At 37.8% G+C, this 22401-nt stretch overlaps 1 protein-coding gene across 1 annotated transcript in view; it reads left to right on the top strand.

Moving 5' to 3' along the window:
- LOC126174745 (atrial natriuretic peptide receptor 1-like) overlaps positions 1-22401 on the top strand; it is a 381570-nt gene that overhangs the window by 217129 nt on the left and 142040 nt on the right. Inside the window, exon 6 of the mRNA XM_049921065.1 lies at positions 12187-12315. Coding sequence (XP_049777022.1) covers positions 12187-12315 — 129 coding nt within the window. The remainder of the gene's footprint in view (positions 1-12186; positions 12316-22401) is intronic.

Raw genomic sequence — 22401 nt, 5'->3', positions numbered from 1 at the left:
TCCTGGGACAATGAATTCACGGTGTTCTTATTTCAATTTCCAGGAGTGTAATTATGTCCGCTTTCTGAATTATCATTCCTTGTCATGTTCCAGACCTCACATCAGTATAGTTCTTCCCTCCTCATGCCAGCCTGCGTGAGCTAAAACGCGTGCATTTCGGCCTCCTCTAGTAACACGGTGTTGGCTCTTCTGCCAACACAACAATATGACTGCAGAGTCTCCAGTGGAATGTTATGCCACTCTTCAATCAGTACCTCTTCTTCCTTATTTAGTGACGATGGGGTCGGAAATCTGCTCTGGAGTCTGTGCTCCAATACTGCCCACAAGGGTTTGACAGTGTTCAAGTTCAGGGACTCTGCTGGCCAGGGAAGATGCTGCAGTTAAGTTGCTTGCTCCTCATACCATGATTGTACTGTCCTGGCTTTGCGAATGGGTGCATTATCATACTTAAATATGGCATAATTCTTGGGGAACAACATTTGAAACATGGGGTGCACCTGATCACCTAAAATGTTCACATAATTGTTAGCTGTAACGTGGCCTTTGAGAGAATACCATGATATGGCTGCCAACACCCATCACACTTCCACCTCCATGCTTAACCATTGGAATCAAGCAATCAGGATTGTAGGCTTCTTTTGACATTATCCAGATGTAAACCCAGTCTGATGGAAATAACAAAAACGTTGACTTGTCGGACTATATGATCAGCCATCCAGGATTTATGCTTCTGACATCATGTTTTATGCTTCTTTGCTTGGTTGTCATCACTAATGGTGTCAGTATAGCAGCTCATAGATGAATATTCACTTTATGGAGTTCTAGGCAGACAGTGTTGATAGATACAGGGTTCAAAGATAGCTATTGAGCTCTGCAGTCACTTTTGTCACCATATTTTTGCATTATTTTGACACAATTGGTGTTAGTGTATGACACACTCTGTCATTTAGTTTTGATTTGCACCCATTATTACGTTTAGACAGTGGTGTCTTTCCATGTTTTGTGTAGGCTGTCATGACTGTTGAAATAGTTCATATTGAAACATTCAATAAGTAGGCTTTCTTGGTTACTGATGCTCCAGCTGATCGGGCCCCCACAATCGGCCCTCTTTGGAACTCTGTTAGGTCTTTCATTGCACATCAACCTTGGCCTCTGACTGCAAATAGGAAATGTGCACTGCTCACAAACAACCTGCACTGATGCCTAGTACATACTGAACACATACAGTCCAGTGCGACACATGCCTAAGCTGCGTTGTTGACAGTTGAACACAATCATCCCATTACTACCAATGTTCACATTATTGTGCCTGTCCCCTGTATATTTAGTGAGTAGATCCATAATGCAAAGGACTTAGTGGAACATGGTTGTCATGTTCCTTCTCATAGGCAGTCACAGCTGGTCTGCTGTTGCTGATTTCAAGAAGAAAGCAATAACTTGAGTACAGATGGCTGGTAATTTGGTGATGCATTTCACAGTTGAACCACCAGTCCAATGCCTTAAGAACCTATTTAAACCACTGTATGCAGTGTAAAACTAGTTCATTGTACGTGAACTGTGCCACTTGCATTAGCCCATCTAAAGACTCAAAATGCTTTTGCACAGAGGATTGCCCCTTCTTGAACATAACAATACAGCAGCAAGACATCATCTTGTTGGCCGAACTGTGATGGTCCCCTCTTTGCTGTACATTTTAAATAAAATTGCATATTTCTGAGTTTTTTAAAGTTGTTCCATCAATTTTACAGTTTAGCATTATATTTACTCAATCCATCCCATCAAAATGTTGTTTACTTCCTTTCATATTAACAGAGTTTCCAATTTTGTTACTTCTGAAGTTGTCTCTTCAGGATCACAATTGCCTTCTCTTGTGGTGATACTGTGGAAGCTTAAGCCACACTTACTTCCTTACCCATACATAATCTAAAAATGAACGTATGTACAAAAAGGTGTCTCTCCTAATAGTCGTCAGGTGCATTTTCTATGGTTTTACGGCTGATAGTTTCAATTTCGTTTTTGCATTGTGTATCTGGAGTCAGCCCAGACAAATAGTGCTCATGACATCCTTCATGCAAAACCCAGTGTCCATGGAAGGTGTCACTTTGTTCCCATTACAAACAAACTTGTTTTTAAGGCAGAATTTTATGTGCCCGTTCAATAGAGTGGACCCAGCTTAGTCTCATATAATATTTGTTTTATCAATATGTATTGACAGGGTCACTAAATCTCAAAGAATAACCAGTGCTCCAGCAGTGACAGCACTGCCCTGGCCAACGCTGACCGCTACCACCAAGCATGCGGCACTAGAGTTTCTGCTGGAGTACTGGTTATCCTTTATGTTTTACTGCCTCTGTTGGTACATATTGGCAAAACAAATATTGTTCTAGACTAGTCTGCATCTGCTCTATCACATGGGTATGTAGAATTCCACTTTCAAAATCATTTTTTTGTAACAATTGATGCTCTCTGTCTACACTGTGCACTGCATAAAAGATGTAATGAGCACTGTTTTCTTGGACCAACTCCAGCTATCCATGCAAAAGCAAAATTGCAAATATCTGCTAAAACACCAGAGAACATGTGACTGATGGCTCTTAGGAGAGACACCCTGTGTATTTATGTATGTATGTATGTATGTATGGGTAAGAACCACCTATCTATGAAAGGGGTTGGTGTGGTCATGGGAGGGGTGGGGGTTATGGGTGGGGGAAGCAGCGTAGCCCACAGAATGCAATACCCATACTTCAGTTATGCAGTAATTGAGAATGAGAGCACTTAGAGACTTGCAACAAACTCGACACATAATTCCACACCTTTATGAAACTTTTTCTTGCTGACAGCCCCCACCAAATGATGAAAGGAAAAACAAAAATTTTTTCTTACTACATTTTTGCAGTTCATGCAGTAAAACTGCTGCATGAAGCATGACATTTTGGTTTATTACTTCTTTACTAGTAACTGTATTCCTGATACATTTTGCAGGCAGTATTCATGTATGCAATGAATGTACAAGGAAAATTATATCATTGTATCACACACAGTTCAGTAGATACGATATCATAAACACTGAGATGTTTGAAAACCTGCCACATCAAGCATGATGTTTTAATTTGTTACGTCTTTACTACTAACTCTATGCACAACACATATTGCAAACAGTATCCAAATATACCACCTGCAAATTATATTATTGTACAGCATATAGTTTAAGAAATATGGCATCATCAAAATTGTGCTGTGTGAAAACAAAACTGGAGGATGAAGGATGCTAAACATAAAGGTGCATATGCATACAAATAAATGTGAAATATGTTAGATATATGCGAAACATATTTGGCAAGTGTGTACATAGCCATAAGCTCCAAACACATGTACAATTGCATATGTGGGCAAAGACATGGTCAAAAATCTCATCCTAACCCCCTGGAATGATTTCAGCCAAGTTTTATACACATATTAGTTACAGTGTGGAAAGAAATACTGTGAGGGTAAGAACCACCAGCCTCCTGTAAGAGTGAGTGTAACAACATGGAGAGGGAGTGGAGGGGGAAGGGGAGGAGATGGACACACAGTGAGCAGGAAAGGACACACTGGCATAGACAGAGGAGGAGGAAGAAATGAACATAGAGCGGGGAGGGGGAAATGAAAAGAGAGGGGGGAGAGGAAGAGATGGACAGAGAAGGGAATGAGGGGGAGATATCAGAAAAAGAAAGGCAGATGAGATGAGCAGGGAGAGAGGGAGGCCGAGATGGACAGAGAGAAGGGGAAGGAACAGATGGACAGAGGGGGGAGAAGAAGATTCACAGAGATAGAGGCAAACAGGAGATTGGCCGAGACAGGGGCAGGTGGAGGTAGACAGGGAGTGGGGTGTGGAAGTATTAGACAAAGAAAGATGGTGGAGGAGGTGGACTGAGGAGCAGTAAAGGGGGAGCAAGAGAGAGGGGGTAGAGAAGCTGGACAGATGGGGGTGAAGGAGGAGATGGACAGAGAGAGTGGGAAGGGAGAGATGGACAAAGAGAGGAGGAAGGAGGAGATGGTCTAATAGGAGATTGGAATAAATACATACCCTGGTAATGCCAGAAACTCAGCTAATAATGTAATACAACTTGGAGTCCTTCATAAGGCCAGCTGAAATTAGAATTTACTGTATCATCACCCAAATTTCATGCAGTGCCAAAAACAATATAGTCTCCATGCTGTTGTGATAATGGCAACAGAATTGGCTGGATGATGTTCTGTGTGATTTTTATTCTGTATGGCAGTTTGTAGTACATAGTGAATTCATCCAAAATATATGGTGTCCATTTTCATTTCTAGATAATAAATGTCTCTGTTTTGTGTACCATATTCTAAGCTTTCAAAATGTGGCACTACAGAAGAATGCTGAAGATTAGATGGGTAGATCACATAACTAATGAGGAGGTATTGAATAGAATTGAGGAGAAGAGAAATTTGTGGCACAACTTGACTAGACGAAGGGATCAGTAGGACATATTCTGAGGCATCAAGGGATCACCAATTTAGTATTGGAGGGCAGCGTGGAGGGTAAAAATCGTAGAGGGAGACCAAGAGATGAATACACTAAACAGGTTCAGAAGGATGTAGGTTTCAGTAGGTACTGGGAGATGAAGAAGCTTGCACAGGTTAGAGTAGCATGGAGAACTGCATCAGACCAGTCTCTGGACTGAAGACCACCACCACCACCACCACAACAACAACAACAACAACAACAACAACAACAGCAACAATTCTAATGAAGTATCCATCTGTTTGACAAAACTGCCTTTATATTTTTTAAGTACATAAGTGTTGCATACACACCAATTTTACAAACAACAAAGCAAATGATGATATTGTTGTTGTTTTGGTCTTCAGTCTGAAGACTGATTTGATTCAGTTCTCCATGACAGATTATCCTGTGTAAACCTCTTCATCTCTGGTTAGCTACTGCAACCTACATACATCTGAACCTTCTTAGTTTATACAAGACTTGGTCTTCTTCTGCAATTTTTATCGCCCACACTTCCTTCCATTATCAAACTGATGATTCCGTGATATCTCCCTGGATGTGTCCTTTCATCTGATTCCTTCTTTTAGTCTAGTTGTGCCACAAACTTCATTTTTCACCAATTCAGTTCACTACATCTTCATTTGTTGGTCAAGATACCCGCATAATTTTTGACATTTTTCTGTAACACCACATTTCGAAAGCTTTTATTCTCATCTTGTCTGAACTGATTGCTGCCTATGACTCACTTCCATTAAAGACTACACTCTGTACAAATACCCTAAGAAAATATTTCCTAACTCTTAAATTTATGTTGGATGTTCACAAATTCTCTTTTTCAGAAATGTTTTTCTTGCTATTCTCAGTCTGCGTTTTGCATTCTACTTACTTTCATGGTCATCAGTTATTTTGCTGCCCATGTAGCATAATTAATCTGCTTTTAATACTTTTAACGTCAAATTTGCTAAACTAATTCTTTCAGTTGTGCGTGATTTAATTCAACTACACCCTATCATTCTTGGTTTACTCTTGTTGAGATTCATCTTATAACCTCATTTCAATACTCTATGCATTCCATTCAGGTGCTCTTCCTAGTCCACTGCTGCCTCTAAAAGAATTACAGTGTCATTGGCAAACATCAAATTTTTACTTCTTCTTCCTGAGTTTTAGTTCCCAAACTCTTTGCCTTTAAATATGTCTGCTTGTGTGTGTGTGTGTGTGTGTGTGTGTGTGTGTGTGTGTGCAATGAATGTACAAGGAAAATTATATCATTGTATCACACACAGTTCAGTAGATACAATATCATAAACACTGAGATGTTTGAAAACCTGCCACATCAAGCATGATGTTTTAATTTGTTACGTCTTTACTACTAACTCTATGCACAACACATATTGCAAACAGTATCCAAATATACCACCTGCAAATTATATTATTGTACAGCATATAGTTTAAGAAATATGGCATCATCAAAATTGTGCTGTTGTGTGTGTGTGTGTGTGTGTGTGTGTGTGTGTGTGTGTGTGCGCGAGTGTATATATCTCCTTTTTTCCCCCTAAGGTAAGTCTTTCTGCTCCCGGGATTGGAATGACTCCTTACCCTCTCCCTTAAAACCCACATTCTTTCGTCTCTCCCACTCCTTCCCTTTTTCCTGACGAAGCAACCATTGGTTGTGAAAGCTTGAAATTTTGTCTGTGTGTTTGTGTGTTTTTTTATTGTGTCTATCTACCAGCGCTTTCCTGTTTGGTAAGCCATGGAATCTTTGTTTTTAATATATTTTTCCCATGTGGAATCTTTCTTTCTATTTTATTCAGTTTATATAAATTTATATATATTTGTGACAAGTTTGTTATTACCTCTTAAATGTAAATGTGTTTCAATTTTTGTGTACTTATAACACACCTAACAGGACTACTTCTGTTAGTATCTTTGGAAGCACCTCCTATATGTATTATGTATTCTTGTTTTATATATTCTGCATTCTTGAGGGACACCTCACTGTGAGTCTAAGGAACAAAAGGTGTATCTAATCTAATCTCTGATTGTATGTTATCCAAAGAATCTCTACAATTATTAGGGAAAGTTCATCTACTCCATGTGTCTTGCTTTTGCTTAGGTCTGTCAGTGATCTTCTTACAGTTTCATATCTCTCACCTCATATTCATCCACTTCCTCTCCCTTTTCCATGAAGTTGTCTTCAGGTTTAATCCACTTTATACATTTCTTCCTTCTCCCGACTACAGCTTCATATTTTTATCTAGCCATTCTTCCTTTGCCATTTTGCACCTCCTTTCAATCTCGTTTTTTACATGGTTGTATTCTCTCCTACCTGCATCACTTGCTATATTTTTAAATTTTCTTATTTTATCAGTGAATTTAGTATCTTATGAGGTATTCAAGAATTTTAACTGAGCCATGTCTTTTTGACTTAATTGTTCTTCTGTTGCCTTGACTGTTATTCTTCTCAAAGCTACCCATCCATCTTATCTTGTATTCATTTGCCCTGTTTCAGCCAGTCATTGCCTAATTATTCATCCTTAATCAACAGTTTATAACCCATAAATTATGGCCAGGCTTTACATTTCCCTGGTGGAAACGTTTACAGTTTAAAATTTGGGGTTGAAATCTCTACCTTACCATTATATAATCCGTCTGAAACCTTCTTTTGTCTCCAGGTCTCTTACATGTAGTCCATAAATTTTCATGATTCTTAAACCAAATTTTAATGATGATTAAATTGTGCTCTGTGCAAAATTCTACTAAAGAGCTTCCTCCTCCTTCCCCCTCCCCCTTTCTGGTTCAAGCTTTTGTACTATTTTTCTTTCTCTTCCATTCTCTACTGTCAAACTGTGGTCCCCATTGACATTTTCCCTTAATCGCCTGAATAATTTCATTATCTCATCAAACATTCTTTTAATCTGTTCATCACCTGTGGAGCTACTAGGCATATAAACATGTACTACTGTGGTGGATGTTGGCTTTGTGTGTATGTTCAATGCTAATGCCTTCACTATGCTGTCCATTGTAGCTCACTTTATTGAATATTAGACCTCCTCCTGCATGAGGCATATTTGATTTTGTGTTGGTAACACTATGCTACCCTGGCCAGAAGTCTTGGTCCGTCTGACACCAACTTCAGTATTTCCTGCTGGATTGTGAATCTGTTTCTCCATTTACAATCTTTAACATACCTACATGATTAAGGGAACTAACATTCCACTCTCCAGCCTGCAGAATATCAAATTTGATTTTTCCAATAGAAACATCCTCCTGAGAAAACCCACCCAGAGATCCAAATGGGTCACTGTTTCACATCTCAAATATTATACCCAAGTGGCTGCCGTCATCATTAAATCATACAATAGAGCTCCATGTCCTCAGGAAAATATAATAACTGCAGTTCCTTTTGCTTTCAGCCTCTCACAGAACCAACATATCAACACCATTTTAGCTAAAGTCCAGGTCAGAAAATCATTCAGTCTTTTGCACCTGCAACTACTGAGCAGCTTGCTGCCTTATGTTAGTTTGGCCTCTTAACAGATACTTATACTATGTGGTTGCAGCTGCAGTATTGCTGTCTATATTGTTAGGGAATGCAAGCCACCCTACCATGGCAGGATACACTGTTCGTGGATGTATCTGTACAGACTCAGTCTATTTATACCGTATTTACTCGAATCTAAGCCGCACTTTTTTTCTGGTTTTTGTAATCCAAAAAACCGCCTGCGGCTTAGAATCGAGTGCAAAGCAAGCGGAAGTTCTGAAAAATGTTGGTAGGTGCCGCCACAACTAACTTCTGCCGTCGAATATATGTAGCGCTACACAAGCATGGTTTGTGGGCACAAAGATAAATACTGGCGCCAAAACTTTTTTTTTTCCTCCGCCCCGAGTTTCGACCACTGCATTTTCATACATTGTCCAACGAAGTAAATACAAATTCCGTATTGTTCATCTTCGAATGTAGTAGAATTTCAATGTACTACGAAAATCCGACTGGCAAGACTGTTAGGGATGTTTGTCAATATGGCCAACTCTACGTTCCGAGTTTTTTCCTACCCATGAGAAGAGATGGTTGCTAATAGGAACCTGATGAAATGTGAATCACAGGCAGTATTCTCTTCACCATCAGAATAATACGAAAATAAACATTTTGCCATGTATTCTTTCGTGTTTGCTGCTCTCATTTAAATCCTGTCTGCCTAATAAACTACGAAACTAGAGTGAAACAGCAAACGCGGAAGAATATACGTATCGTGTCACATTTATATTCGTATTATTCTTATGCCTAATAGTGATATAGTCAGAAATGAAGCACGGCAACTGACTAGATTTTAAATGTAAGATGACTAATTTCTGTGCAGAATCTGATGTACTAAAGAAGTGGCCGCAAAGATTTTCAAACGGAGAAAAATTTGCGCCTAACTCTCGTTCAGAACATGTTCTATCATACGCAATCTATTATTTGGTTCTTGTTGATAATTATCAAAGAAAGCAGCAGTGTAAGTAACAACAAACTGCAGTCTCTTGCCATTGTTTCGCTAATGAGACGATTCCTCTTTCCTTTTTTTTTTTTTTTTTTTAAAAAAAAAAGCGGCGGTAGCGCGCACAAAAGCAAGTCATGCCGCGAGCCGCGACAGGCCGTAAACACGCACTATCAGAATGCGACAAACAATGCATGACACAGTGCAGTAATGCATTTTCAGCTTAAGAGTGACGTAAACACCTATAACAAAGAAAACGGCACTTATCAGATCAAAGCAAAATAACCAATCGACTCAAACCAGGCGAAGCACGTGAAAAAGGAAGGGTACCCGTATAAATACGGACGGAGCGCCTGACGCATAGCAATGGCTACCTGGTAAAGCTTAACTGCTAAGCTTACGACTCGAACCAAACTACTGTAGCTGTATCGTCTTTCATTCGACCTAAATTGTGTCTCGTATTACAATGGACCAACTTTGTTTCGATTTGGAGGTGCGGCCTAAAACTTTTCTCTCCCCTTGAATTTCGAGTCTCAAATTTCAGGTGCGGCTTAGATTCGGGAAATATTTTTTTCCTTTATTTTGAGTCTCATTTTTCAGGTGCGGCTTAGATTCGAGTAAATACGTTATATGGAGTAGTCTTTGTGATAGAGGTCATTCTTGTCTAACTCCTTGAAATAATTTAGCAGTAATGTTACTGGTTTTGTTTGTTCTTATACTTTTTAATTGTCTTTATACATAGATTTTATCGCATTAATGAGATATGTCGGTATTATATCCTCGCTCATTAAAAAACACACATATGTGTCTTATGCACCTGTCAAAGGCCTTTACAAAGCCAATCAATAAATAATGTGTTGTCAGACTCCAGGACTCTGGGTTCTAATTAACCTGCTCTTCCTTTTTAACTTTCTCCAGCCTATCTCTCCCTTGTCCCAGGAAACAACTAGCAGTTCCAAAAGCTAAGATAATTGTCACTTTTATTTTTATACACCTGTCTGTCAGTAATACTACATATTTCAGCTCCTGTAAGTAAATTCTAAAGAGCAGTTGTGTCTCATAATTAATTAATTTTCTCAAATGAATTTCCTTTTTTATACAATTAATCCAATTTTTAGTAAGCACTATGATTTGCCCCTAGGGTCTCACTTCCATCACTGATAGTTACATTCATCTTTCAGTACCAGGTATTACATCACTCCCATTATGTCTGAAAAGTTTTTCATACTATGACACTTTTTTTTGTTGTATGCATAATATCATAATAGCAGTCATTTTCTGGGTTCAGACACTGGTATTTTGGAGCACTGCATAGATATATTTATTCTGAATGGATGAAGAGTCACTGGCTTGAAAGATCCTTGAGAAAATTCCACTCATAGGCAGACACACACAGCTAAGAAAACTCTTATATTCTTAACTTCAGTATGATTTATTTACGCATTATCCATAGACAAATACAAAATTTGTTTTGCATTGTGGACACAGGTTACAATTCATGTCATAACTCTCTAGGATCAGTTGCAAAACATACTACATTTCAATTACTTATACATAATACAGTGCAAATGAGGATAATCTATTCTTCTGAGAGGAAATCTTTAACGTTATAAATACACTTATTAGTAAGACATTCCATCAAAGTCACTTTAAAACAGGTTCCTTCTCTTCCCTGGTGTAAAATGTTTACCTTTCATGTTAATAATTGCACTTTATTTATGTTGCCTTGAGGACACCATCAAGAAAATGTTTAACACAATTAATAGAAATGTTTTGAAAACAATAAATAAGATTAATTAATGCCAGGAAAATGAAATATAGACGAGAGAAGTTCTTTTTTCTTAGATTTGTGATGAGTACCTTATTATTATAAGATTCATAGATGCCTCAAGACTTATACCTGCTCTGGTATTAATGTATATTTCTGGTGTTATGATTACACAAATGCAGATGTTTACACTGAGGTGATGAAAGTCATGAGATATCTCCTAATATCTCGTCACATCTCCTTTCTCCTGGCATAGTACAGAACTCATCATGGCATGGATTCAACAAGTTGTAGGAAGTTCCTGGCACAAATACTCACCATGATGCCTCTATAGCCATCCATAATTGCAAAAGTGTTCCCGTGCAGGGTTTTGTGCACAAACTGACTTCTCAATTATGTCCCATGCATGTGTGATGGAATTCATGTCAGGTAATCTGGGTGGCCAACTATTCACTCTCGTTGACCAGAATGTTCTTCCAACCAGTTGCAAACTGCTGAGGCCCAGTGACATGGCACATTGTCACCCATAAAAATTGCAACCTTGTATATGAACATGACCTCCATGAATGGCTGCAAATGGTGTCTTAAGCAGGCGAACATCCAGAGCATCCAGTCCGTTCCATGTAAATACGGCCCATAAGATTATGGAGCCACCACCAGCTTGCACAGTATCTTGTTGACAACTTTGGTCTATGGTTTCATGGGGTCTGCACCACACTCAAACCCTACTGTCACCTTTCACTAATTGAAATTTGGACTTCTATGACCAGACCATGGTTTTCCAGGCATCTACAGTCCAGCCAGTGTGGTCACAAGCACAGGAGAGATGCTGCATGTGATGTTGTGGTGTTAACAAAGGCACTCATGTTAGTTGTCTACTGCCATTACCCATTAGCACCAAATTTTGCTACACGTCCTAACAAATACATTTGTTCCATGTCTCACATTTATTTCTGCAGTTATTTCACACAGTTTTGCTTGTGTGTTATTCCTGACAGCTCTACACAAACGCCACTGCTCTTTGTCATTAAGTTAAGGACGTTGGCCACTGTATTCTCCATGGAGAGTGGTAATGCCTGAAGTGTGGTATTCCCGGCACACTCTTGACGCTGTGGGTGGCAGAGTGTAGAATTCCCTAATGACTTTCGAGATAGCCCAGGCATCTAGCTCCAACTGTCATTGCACATTCAAAGTCAGTTAATTCCTTTGATGTGACTATAATCATGTTTTAAGCCTTTTCACATTAATCACCTGAAAATAAATGACAGCTTCGCCAATGTACAGCTCTTTTATATACCTTGTGTACATGATACTGCTGCCATCTGTGCATGTGCATATCACTATCCCATGACTTTTGTCACCTTGGTATATATGTAATGTATGGTACATTGCTGCTACATTCTTCTCAATTGTTCATTTTTACGTTCCAGGCAAGAGAAAATCTACCGAAACATGAAACGTCCTCCTGACTTTTCTTTGGCAGAGCAGTACCACATGATGATGAACTATGTCTTAGCTGAACTCCGACAGTATCAAGAGAGGCTTCGAATAGTGATAAGGTAATGTGAAATATTAATTTATCAGTTATATGGAAACTAGAAACATTAGTAACAAGTAATATCTGTGACTTACTACAACATTCTACAAGTATTAGCCTTCATAAAAGTACTCAACTGCGCTCAAATCTACTGATTTATAGGTCATGTTCACAGGATATTTGAAGCTCATGACTCGACTAGCAGAAAAAGGAGTAGTTTGGTCCAGGAGTCCCTTCATTAAGTGATACAAGCAAAAGAGTTACAGAAAGTGATATGAATTTCACAAAAGTTAGACGTAAAATGTACACTGCCTCTATCCACTACCTTTAAGAACTTCATTTTCTTTGTTCTCTTCTGAGCTCTGTATTCCATTTTCTTTCCTTCCTTCTTCTTCTTGTTCTATTTAACAGCAATGGAAATAGCCTATCATTCTTAAATCTCTGGTAAACAACATGCTCTGTCTTTCAATTCCACATCAGTTTTCTTTGAGTTAATATTTTGACTGCATGACAAACAGGAATGACTTCATCACAATAGTTTTCACATCTTACACACTAAATGTTTTCTCCCTTCCTGCAATGAGTTTCACGACAAATGGATTAGTTGTGATGCAGTTTCTCTCATTCTTTTGCATCCTGAAACTGCATTGTAACTCAGTGCTGGCAGATTAGTACATCTCCATTATAAGTATTCTCTTATCACACAATTCACCATATATTACAATTTTAATAGCCTGCTTCTCTGACTGGGATATAATTTAATGAAGCAATGTCACAAATTATATTAACACTGCCTCAAATCTTTCCCTCATTCTGCAGACTGAGCATGTACAGCCCAGTGAAATTGTGGACTATGTTATTTAAGTGCTTTGAAAACCCTTAGTTATGCCATCTTATTTCATGGATAATACATATGGCTGCTGTCCCAGGTACCATGCCAGTACCATATAATCAAGTCCTACTGTTCTTAAAAGTGCGTAAACCTATGAGAGCTTAATGTGATGTACCAACTGTCCCAGAAATTTTATCCACTGTTTTTATTAAAATACCCACATCAGACTAAAGTCACAAGGACTGTCTGCAGACAGAATCCTCACTGTCAATACCCTGAATACCCCAATATTGAGTGTACTGTTTTAAAAATCTGTAGAAACATGGATACTTGTTTCATCCTTCAGGTCATTTGAAATTTCTTACACTTGCACCATTGCCTCATTAGCTCAAGATATGATAGATAGGTCCCGAACACATTCTAGTCTTCTACCATCCAGTTTATGGTTGCTTGTTTGCCCATAGTTTTTATTTCAGAGATTTCTTTTCTCCTGTTTCTAAGTAAGTTATGCATTATCATTCTTTGTCAACTATGGTATTTATCTTTTCCATGTTATTGTGATTTATTATTGACATGCATATTGCTCTCCATTATATCCTTTTTAGTCTCTTTCAATTCAATTTTTTTACCCCCTCTACCCTGCCCCCCCCCCCCCCCCCCCACACACACACACACACACACTCACCAAAACCTCATTACATTTGCACTCAGAATATGTTCTAAAGATTCTACAACAAATTGACGTCAAGGATATTGGACAGTAGTTTTGTGGATGACTTCTGCTGCCCTTCTTGTAGATGGGTTTGACGTGCTTTTTTTTTTTCCAAGAACTGGGCACAGTTTTTTGTTCAAGGGATCTATGACAGATTACAGTTAGAAGAGAGGCTAACTCAGCTGCAAATGCAGTACAGAATCTGACAGGGATTCCATTGGGCCCTGATGTTTCATTCAGTTTTAAAAATTTCAGCTGTTCCTAACACAACTGACACTAATACTTATTTCACTCATCTTTTCAGTGGTACGAGGATTAAACTGGGGCAATCCTCCTGGGCTTGTTAAGGAGCATTTGAAAATGAAGTTCAGCATTTCATCTTTTGCTTTGCTACCCTCAATTTCGGTTTCTACCTCATTCGCTAGGGACTGGACACTAACTTTGGTGCCACTAACAGATTTTACATATGACCAGAATTTCTATGGTTTCTATGAAAGATCATTTGACAGTATTCTGCTATAGTAGTCATTGAATGTATCATGCAGTGCCCTCTTGATAGCCAAACAGGTTTCATTCAGCATATCTCTATTTATAGCCCTACACTTCGTTTTACACTTATTATGCAGTAATCTCTGTTTTTTCAGAAATTTCTTTACGGTGAACTGTGGACTGCGGATGTTCTTTCCCATTATGAATTGTTCTTCTGTGTACATATCTGTCCAGTACATGGTCAACTATTCTTTTAAACTGAAACATAGTCCCTCTATATGCTCCTGCCTTATGCTGAAAGTTTCAAGTTGCTCAGTGAGATATGACTACTGATTTTTTATCTAGTTTACTGAACATTTATATCTTTCTGCTTGGTTTACTTGTCCTTTGGTAGTCATTGTTGCCACAAATGTGCCATGGTCACTAATACCAGTTTCAATGCGGACATCCTCAAAGAGGTCAGGTCTATTTTTTGTTGTTAGATCCAGTATGTTTCCATCTTGAGGGATGTTACTATCTATCTGTTCTAGGTATTTTTCAGAGAAGGCATTTAGTACTGTTTCACAGGATTTCTTAACACACCCACCACTAACAAAACTATAATTTGCCTATTTAATTGTTAGGTTATTAAAGTCTCTGCCAATGAATACAGTATGTTTGGAGAACTAATGTACAAGTGAACTGAGGTTTTCTCTAAAGTTCTTGGTCACATCAGGGGATGAGTCTGGTGAGCAATAGAAGGATCCAATTATCATTTTATGCTCATCCCTCATACTGAGTCTTGCCCAATCAATCTCACAGGTAGCTTCAATTTCTATCTCTGTGGAATTGAGTTTCTTGTCTACTGCAACAAATACATCACCTGCATTTCCCATTTGCATATCTTTTAAGTATACTCTTAAATCTTCCCCAAAGATCTCACTGCTATCAATTTGAGGTTCCGACCAGTTTCATTCACGTTTAGCTCCAACTCCAACTCATCAGTATGTTTTTAGATGTACTATGGAAGCTGAATCTTGAATCTGAGCATAGTTTATGTCCTCTTTATCCAGGCATTCCCTATGACCCTAAGACATCTGCATATATGTACCTTTTCTTGTTTATGGATTTATTATTGTGAAAACATTCGACACCTTTCTTCTGCCATAATGTCAGTTGAATGTCACACACACACACACACACACACACACACACACACACACATACACACACAGAAGTATTGCAAAATAAAAGATGTGTGTTAGAGCCTATGTTAATGACCATATCATGAAAAGCATAAATTGCTACTCACCAAAACTGCTATATATTTGAGCTTTCAGCCAAAAGGCCTTCTTCTGTGGTATAGAACACAAACACATTCACACAAGCACAAGTAATGCCCATGAGCACTGTCTCTGGCTCCTGTGGCTGGACTGAGTTGTGACTGTGCCTAATATAAGCAGCAGTCTGGTGTTGGGGATGAGGAGGAGTCCTGAGCCAGGGGAGGGAAGGGAGGATAGCAGGGTAGTGTAGGGAACAGTGTTGTGCTGCTTGGTGGAGCATACAGGGACATAGTGGGGACAGGGTGGGGCTGCTTGGTGCAGTCCAAAGAAAAGCTAGTAGTGTTAGGAAGGATCTACATGGCACAGACTGTGAAGCAGTCATTGAAGTGAAATATGTTATATTCGGCAGTATTTTCAGCAACTGGGTAGTCCAGGTGTCCTTTGGCCACAGTTTGTTGGTGGACACTCAACATGTTAGTCATCATTCCCACATAGAGGGCAGCACACTGGTTGCTGCTTAGTTTCTAGATCACATGAGTACTTTCATAGGTAGCCCTACCATTGATGCATTAGGAGACACTTGTGATGAGACTGGGGTAAGTGGTGGTGCAAGGATGTACATCATGAGGCAAGGGGTTTGAATCAGGTGTAGGAAGGCAGCTGAATACTAAGGTGGAAGGGGTGGGAAGGATAGTGCAATCAGCTATCTTCTGCCTGCTTTGATAGTGGCCTTATTAGATTCTTCTGAAGTCTGAGGGTATTTTGCTTTGTGTCATACATCCTAAATACCAGGTGTAACAGTTTTTTTGTGGTTGATTTTGCTTATTTTAACTCGGGAATTTCGGTCCTCTGTAAAATTTCCACAGTATTGTATCTCTCATGTCATCTTCATTTGTTTCCTCTTCCTCTTCCATTCATGTAATACCATCATAAAGTTTCTTTCCTTCTATACATTCTTTCCACTTTTCACCCTTCTCTCTTCTGTGTAGTGTTGGCTTACTAGGTGTTTTCATACAGCTGCTTCTGTTCTCCAAAGGCTGCTATAATTTTCCTGTATGTAACACCTACATTTCCTATAGTCATGCATGACTTCACAGCTTTGCATTTTCCGTCTTTCCATTCCAACTCTGTAATTGTGCACTTTTTGTCACTAATGTTTAGATGTTTGTATTTCAGTCTGCCTGTTTCATTTTTATATTTTCTCCCTTCATCTGTTAATTTAATATCTTGTGATAACCAAGGATTCCAACAGGATCTTTTCTTTTCGCCTAGTTATTCCTCTTCTTCTTTCACCTGACCAAAAATCCATTTCCTCATGCCAAAATACTACACTAAATCCCACTATATCTAACTTCTACATCTATACAAAACTCTACAATTTATCAGATGGTGCATGATGGAGAGTACCTTGTACCATTATTAGTTATTCCCTTTCCTGTTCCAGTCACAGATAGAGTCAGGGAAAAATGAAAGTTTATATGCCTCCATATGAGCCCTAATTTCTCTTATTTTGTCTTTATGATCCTTACATGAAATTTATGTTGGTGGCAGAAAACCATTTTGCCATCAGTTGCAAATGCTAATTGTCTAAATTTTCTGAATAATGTTTCATGAAAAGAAAGTTGTCTTTCCTCCAGGGATTCCTGTTTGAGTTCATGAGCATCTCCATAACACTCAAGTGTTGACAAATCTAGCAGCATACTTCAGAACTGCTTTGATGTCTTCCTTTAACTGGACATGGTGGGGAGCCAAAATACTGGAGCAGTGCTCAAGAATGGCTGGCAGTACTAAGCTTCAGGAGGCAAGATTATAGGTTATGCCCATGGACACACATAAAAGCAGAAGGAACTACTTTGCCATTCAGGTTTATTCAGGATAACATTTCATTTTGTAGATTTTCATATCATTTGTGAGACCATCCTTGGAAATAACAGATTACTCAGTTGTAAATATCATTCACACATGAATCAGGTCATGACAATCATTCTGTCATTTTGAGGACTATGGCTTAGTGCAGTCATTTATTTTTTTCTTCCAGGTCATTGTATTTTTAAAAACAACAACCTATATTTGACCTAGAATTGTTATTATGTTTCATCACCCTTCATCCATTCTGTATCCCATTGTGGACTACACCATGCCTGGTGGTAAAAGAATGAATAATTAGTTTTTATACTGGGAATATGATAAAGTGCTGTGTTGTGCTAACATTATGTTGTGAGTGCACAAAGTTCATTAACATAAAATTTATGTGGAAACCGAATCAGTAAGAAGACACATGGGGTAGATAACTGCCAGAGCAATCCAATGGCAAAATAAAATCAGACTTAGAAAATTCTGTTAAGATTTATTGTTACAGTATTATGTCAAGAGAAGTGAACATTGATTGTTGCCCTGTTACTCATTGTTGTGTATGAAACAGAAGAGTGCTCATTTAGAACCAAACTAATTTCCAAAGTTGTGACAACTTAACAGAAAGTTACATAGGATAATAGGGTACCTAATCTCGGGAATATGTGGACTTCAACTGGATGACATCTCAAAGGCTACTGTATGCTGATTTTTATTATCCCTTATATAATCTGAAGGCATGTAACTACAGCCCACAGTAAGCTTTCACTTAAGAATTGTAATATAACGTGGTGAAAAATGATTTTCTGTGGTGAACTTAGGGATGTGTATCACTGCTTAACACAAGAAGATAATATACCGCGTCATACTACAGATATCCTCCACTAAATAAGTAATACATATCTTGTGTAAACTGGAGTGCTGCTTCTTAATGGTGCCATAGGTTCATCTTGATGTTACTGCATTGCCACTCATGAATCATGCAAAAGTAGAAATAAGCTTCAGGAATTCATGTTCACAACGAGTTTTATTTTGCACACTAGATGTTCAATGGTGAACCACATGTAAAATTGACTGAACACTGTCTCATGACTGAAGTCAAACTGAACTCCAACTGAGATATGGCGGTGTACAAATTGCCTCTATTTATATGATTTTAAACAATTACTGACATTGCTACATATTAAATTATTAGGTTTAACAATTACAACTTTTACATACGTCTTCCCAAATTAAATAGAAATTTACATGAAATAAAAGTGAATAATTTCCTACAAAGACAGAAATGAATCTGTTTCTATTAAGACAATAAATTAAATGTTTCATCATTACAACAATATATTTCATTAATTTGCATATATCTTTTTACTTACTTAAAGGATAATCATTCTATCATTTTCAGGTGAACAGAGGGATCAGTTTCATTAAATGAAAGGCCGAGATTCAATTAATTAAATTTTGTATGAGTAAAACTTTACATTTCTGTATAGTCATAATTACAATTCCATCAACTGACACCAAATAAAACATTAGTATGCTTAATTCTGACTGAAAAATTATCATATCGAGATTATATTATGGATATAATTTGTTTTTTAGTTTGAAAACATAAAAATAGCTGTCTTTCAGACTAGAAATATCGGAACTTGAATTGTTAATTACTCCATAATTACAATAGCAATTTTATAGTACTACCATGTGCCTGAAGTTTGTACAATGTTCAAATTATGATGGTGCATCAGCTTTTAACCCAACATGTTTCCTTCATCCTGCATATTGGTGAGGCCTGATGTAAAAAATGTTAAAACAGTAGCTTAAAGAAATGGAAATTATTAATTTGCTGCAGAAGAAAATCTTCAGTGTATTTGAATACAGGTAAACAGAAAAGAAAAATTCAAAGCAGCATACTGATATTACACATATGCCCTCTTCAGGATAGAGGGGCTGAAATTGGTAAAAGGATATAAGGTCGTTAAGGGTTGTGGTATTACAATACACCCTCCCCCCCAAAGAGGTTTGACTATCTCAGAGAAACAAAGCTCTTCAAAATCCCTGGCTAAAGTGATGAGGATATATCATGACTAGTGTATCAGACAAACAATTTGACAATTAGTGTGCGTGAAAATATATTTTGTATATAAGGTTCAGTTGGCAACTTTCTCATATACAAGATGAAATACAAAAAGAAATACAAGTGCATTAAATTTCAGTTTTATTCTCTTGGTGATCTTTTAATGCACTCTGTTGAATGTTCTATGAGATTTCTTATTATTACATTCAGTTGATTATATATTATTACGTAAAAAAAAAAATTGTGTCTTATCTCTAAAAAAACATTAGTGTGGTACCGGCCCCTACCCTCCCCCCCCCCCCCCCCCCCCAACCGAATACCGGAATGCCAGACATTAGATAAATGCTATATCAAACAAATTTTGATGTCTAAATTTCAAATAAATTAAAGAAAATGTATCATCTTTCTAATTTAATAGTCAGAATGATCATAGCTATGTCAGTGTCCTCAAATAAATGTGAATGTACATCAGTAAAGAAGTTCAATTGCATCTTGAAAAAATCCCTTTGTCATTACAACTACTGTGTCTCTCACCACTATGAGTTTATCAAATACAGTAAACTGTACATCAGTATAAAGTGCTGCATTTTACCATGCTCCACTGCAGGTTACTTTATTCCAACTCCTACCTCGGTTCATTTCAAATTTATATCAGCACAATATCACCATTACTTTACTCATATATGCATATATCCTATAATTGTTAATTACTCTAATTATAGTGTAACTTCCCATTCAGAAGTATGGTGAACTATGCAGTGAAAAAAGTTATTCTGTGTATAAAATACAGTGTGACACAGCAAAATTTAAGTTGATAACATAAAATCTAATGTACTATACCAAACAAAATGTACATTTGTTTCCATGAATGACAAATCAGATTCAAGAGTCATCCCACATCAAATCATAGAACCCTAATTTAAAGTATATAATAGAAAATGCAGAGAGAATTCCATCCAGTCTGTTAAGTGAGACCTACGTAGTGTATAGAACTGTGAGTTCATCCACTCATAGGAAATGTGATTGCAGCAAGTGACTGTAAGGCCACAAAACAAGTTATATTTGAAGAAAATCGTATACCAGTAAGAAGGTTCATAATCGGTTAGTTCAACTCGCAAAATCCAATAAGAAATAAGTATGCAAATGAGCAAATCAGTATAATATGGAACTTCCAGTGCCAGACAAAATGTTCAAGGCCCATATTTGCGCTGCATGGACTGACCTGGAAGTTATGACTTTCCATTCCAGGAAATAAAGACTGAAGTGTTTTATCCATGGCATAGAAACAGAAGACTAGAAAATGGGATTCATGAGGCATGAACTGGACTGTATGATGAGGTTTTGCTCATAAGGAGTATCTAATGGACAATGATTACACCTCATGTCAAATATGGAAATTTCTTCCAGAAAAAACAAAATTATTCATGTTCATACTGTAATAAAACATGGTTTAAATGATTTTGTAGATGATGTTCAGTCACTGTCTACTTATTTCATACCACATTTTGATACAAATGGTTGTTTGAAGATAAATACATATGTTGACACTTCCATGATTCAATAAGAAGAGCAATGCAAGTATTCAATAGTATCCTGAACAAGCAGTTAAAATAAAATACAATGACAATATTTATATACATCACTGATATGACATTGACGTAAAAAGCATATCCCGACAAAAGTGGTTGCACAAGGGTGATGTCAAAGAGTCTGTAGCAAATTACAGCACACAGAAACATGTTGATCAGATGGTCACGAGCAAAAAATATAAATGATTAAGAAGAACGTCAGTACTGTATTTACTCGAATCTAAGCCGCACCTGAAAAATGAGACTCGAAATAAAGGGAAAAAAAATTCCCGAATCTAAGCCGCACCTGAAATTTGAGACTCGAAATTCAAGGGGAGAGAAAAGTTTTAGGCCGCACCTCCAAATCGAAACAAAGTTGGTCCATTGTAATATGAGACACAATTTAGGTCGAATGAAAGACGATACAGCTACAGTAGTTTGGTTCGAGTCGTAAGATTAGCAGTTAAGTTTTACCAGGTAGCCATTGCTATGCGTCAGGCGCTCCGTCCGTATTTATACGGGTACCCTTCCTTTTTCACGTGCTTCGTCTGGTTTGAATCGATTGCTTATTTTGCTTTGATCTGATAAGTGCCGTTTTCTTTGTTTAGGTGCTTACGTCACTCTAAGCTGAAAATGCATTACTGTACTGCGTCATGCATTGTTTGTCGCATTCTGATAGTGTGTGTTTATGGCCTGTCGCCGCCCGCGGCATGGCTTACTTTTGTGTGCGCTACCGCCGCTTTTAAAAGAAAATAAAAAAAAAAAGAGAGAAACAATGGCAAGAGACTGCTATTTGTTGTTACTTACACTGCTGCTTTCTTTGATAATGATCAACAAGAACCAAATAATAGACTGCGTATGATAGAACATGTTCTGAACGAGAGTTAGGCGAAAATTTTTCTCCGTTTGAAAATCTTTGCGGCCGCTTCTTTAGTACATCAAATTCTGCACAGAAATTAGTCATCTTAGATTTAAAAATCTAGTCAGTTGCCGTGCTTCGTTTCTGACTGTATCACTATTAGGCATAAGAATAATACGAATATAAACATGACACGATACGTATATTCTTCCGCGTTTTCTGTTGTCTCATTCTAGTTTCGTAGTTTATTAGGCAGACAGGATTTAAATGAGATAGCAGCAAACACTAAAGAATACATGGCAAAATGTTTATATTTGTACTATTCTTATGGTGAAGAGAATACTGCATGTGATTCACATTTCATCAGGTTCCTATTAGCAACGGTCTTGCCAGTCGGATTTTCGTAGTACATTGAAATTCTGCTAAATACGAAGATGAACAATACGGAATTTGTATTTACTTCG

Source organism: Schistocerca cancellata, chromosome 3, assembly GCF_023864275.1.
Source record: "Schistocerca cancellata isolate TAMUIC-IGC-003103 chromosome 3, iqSchCanc2.1, whole genome shotgun sequence".
NCBI classification, from domain to species: Eukaryota; Metazoa; Arthropoda; class Insecta; order Orthoptera; family Acrididae; genus Schistocerca; species Schistocerca cancellata.
Note: the sequence above shows the minus strand (reverse complement) of the source record. Positions and strands in the feature narration are given on the sequence as shown.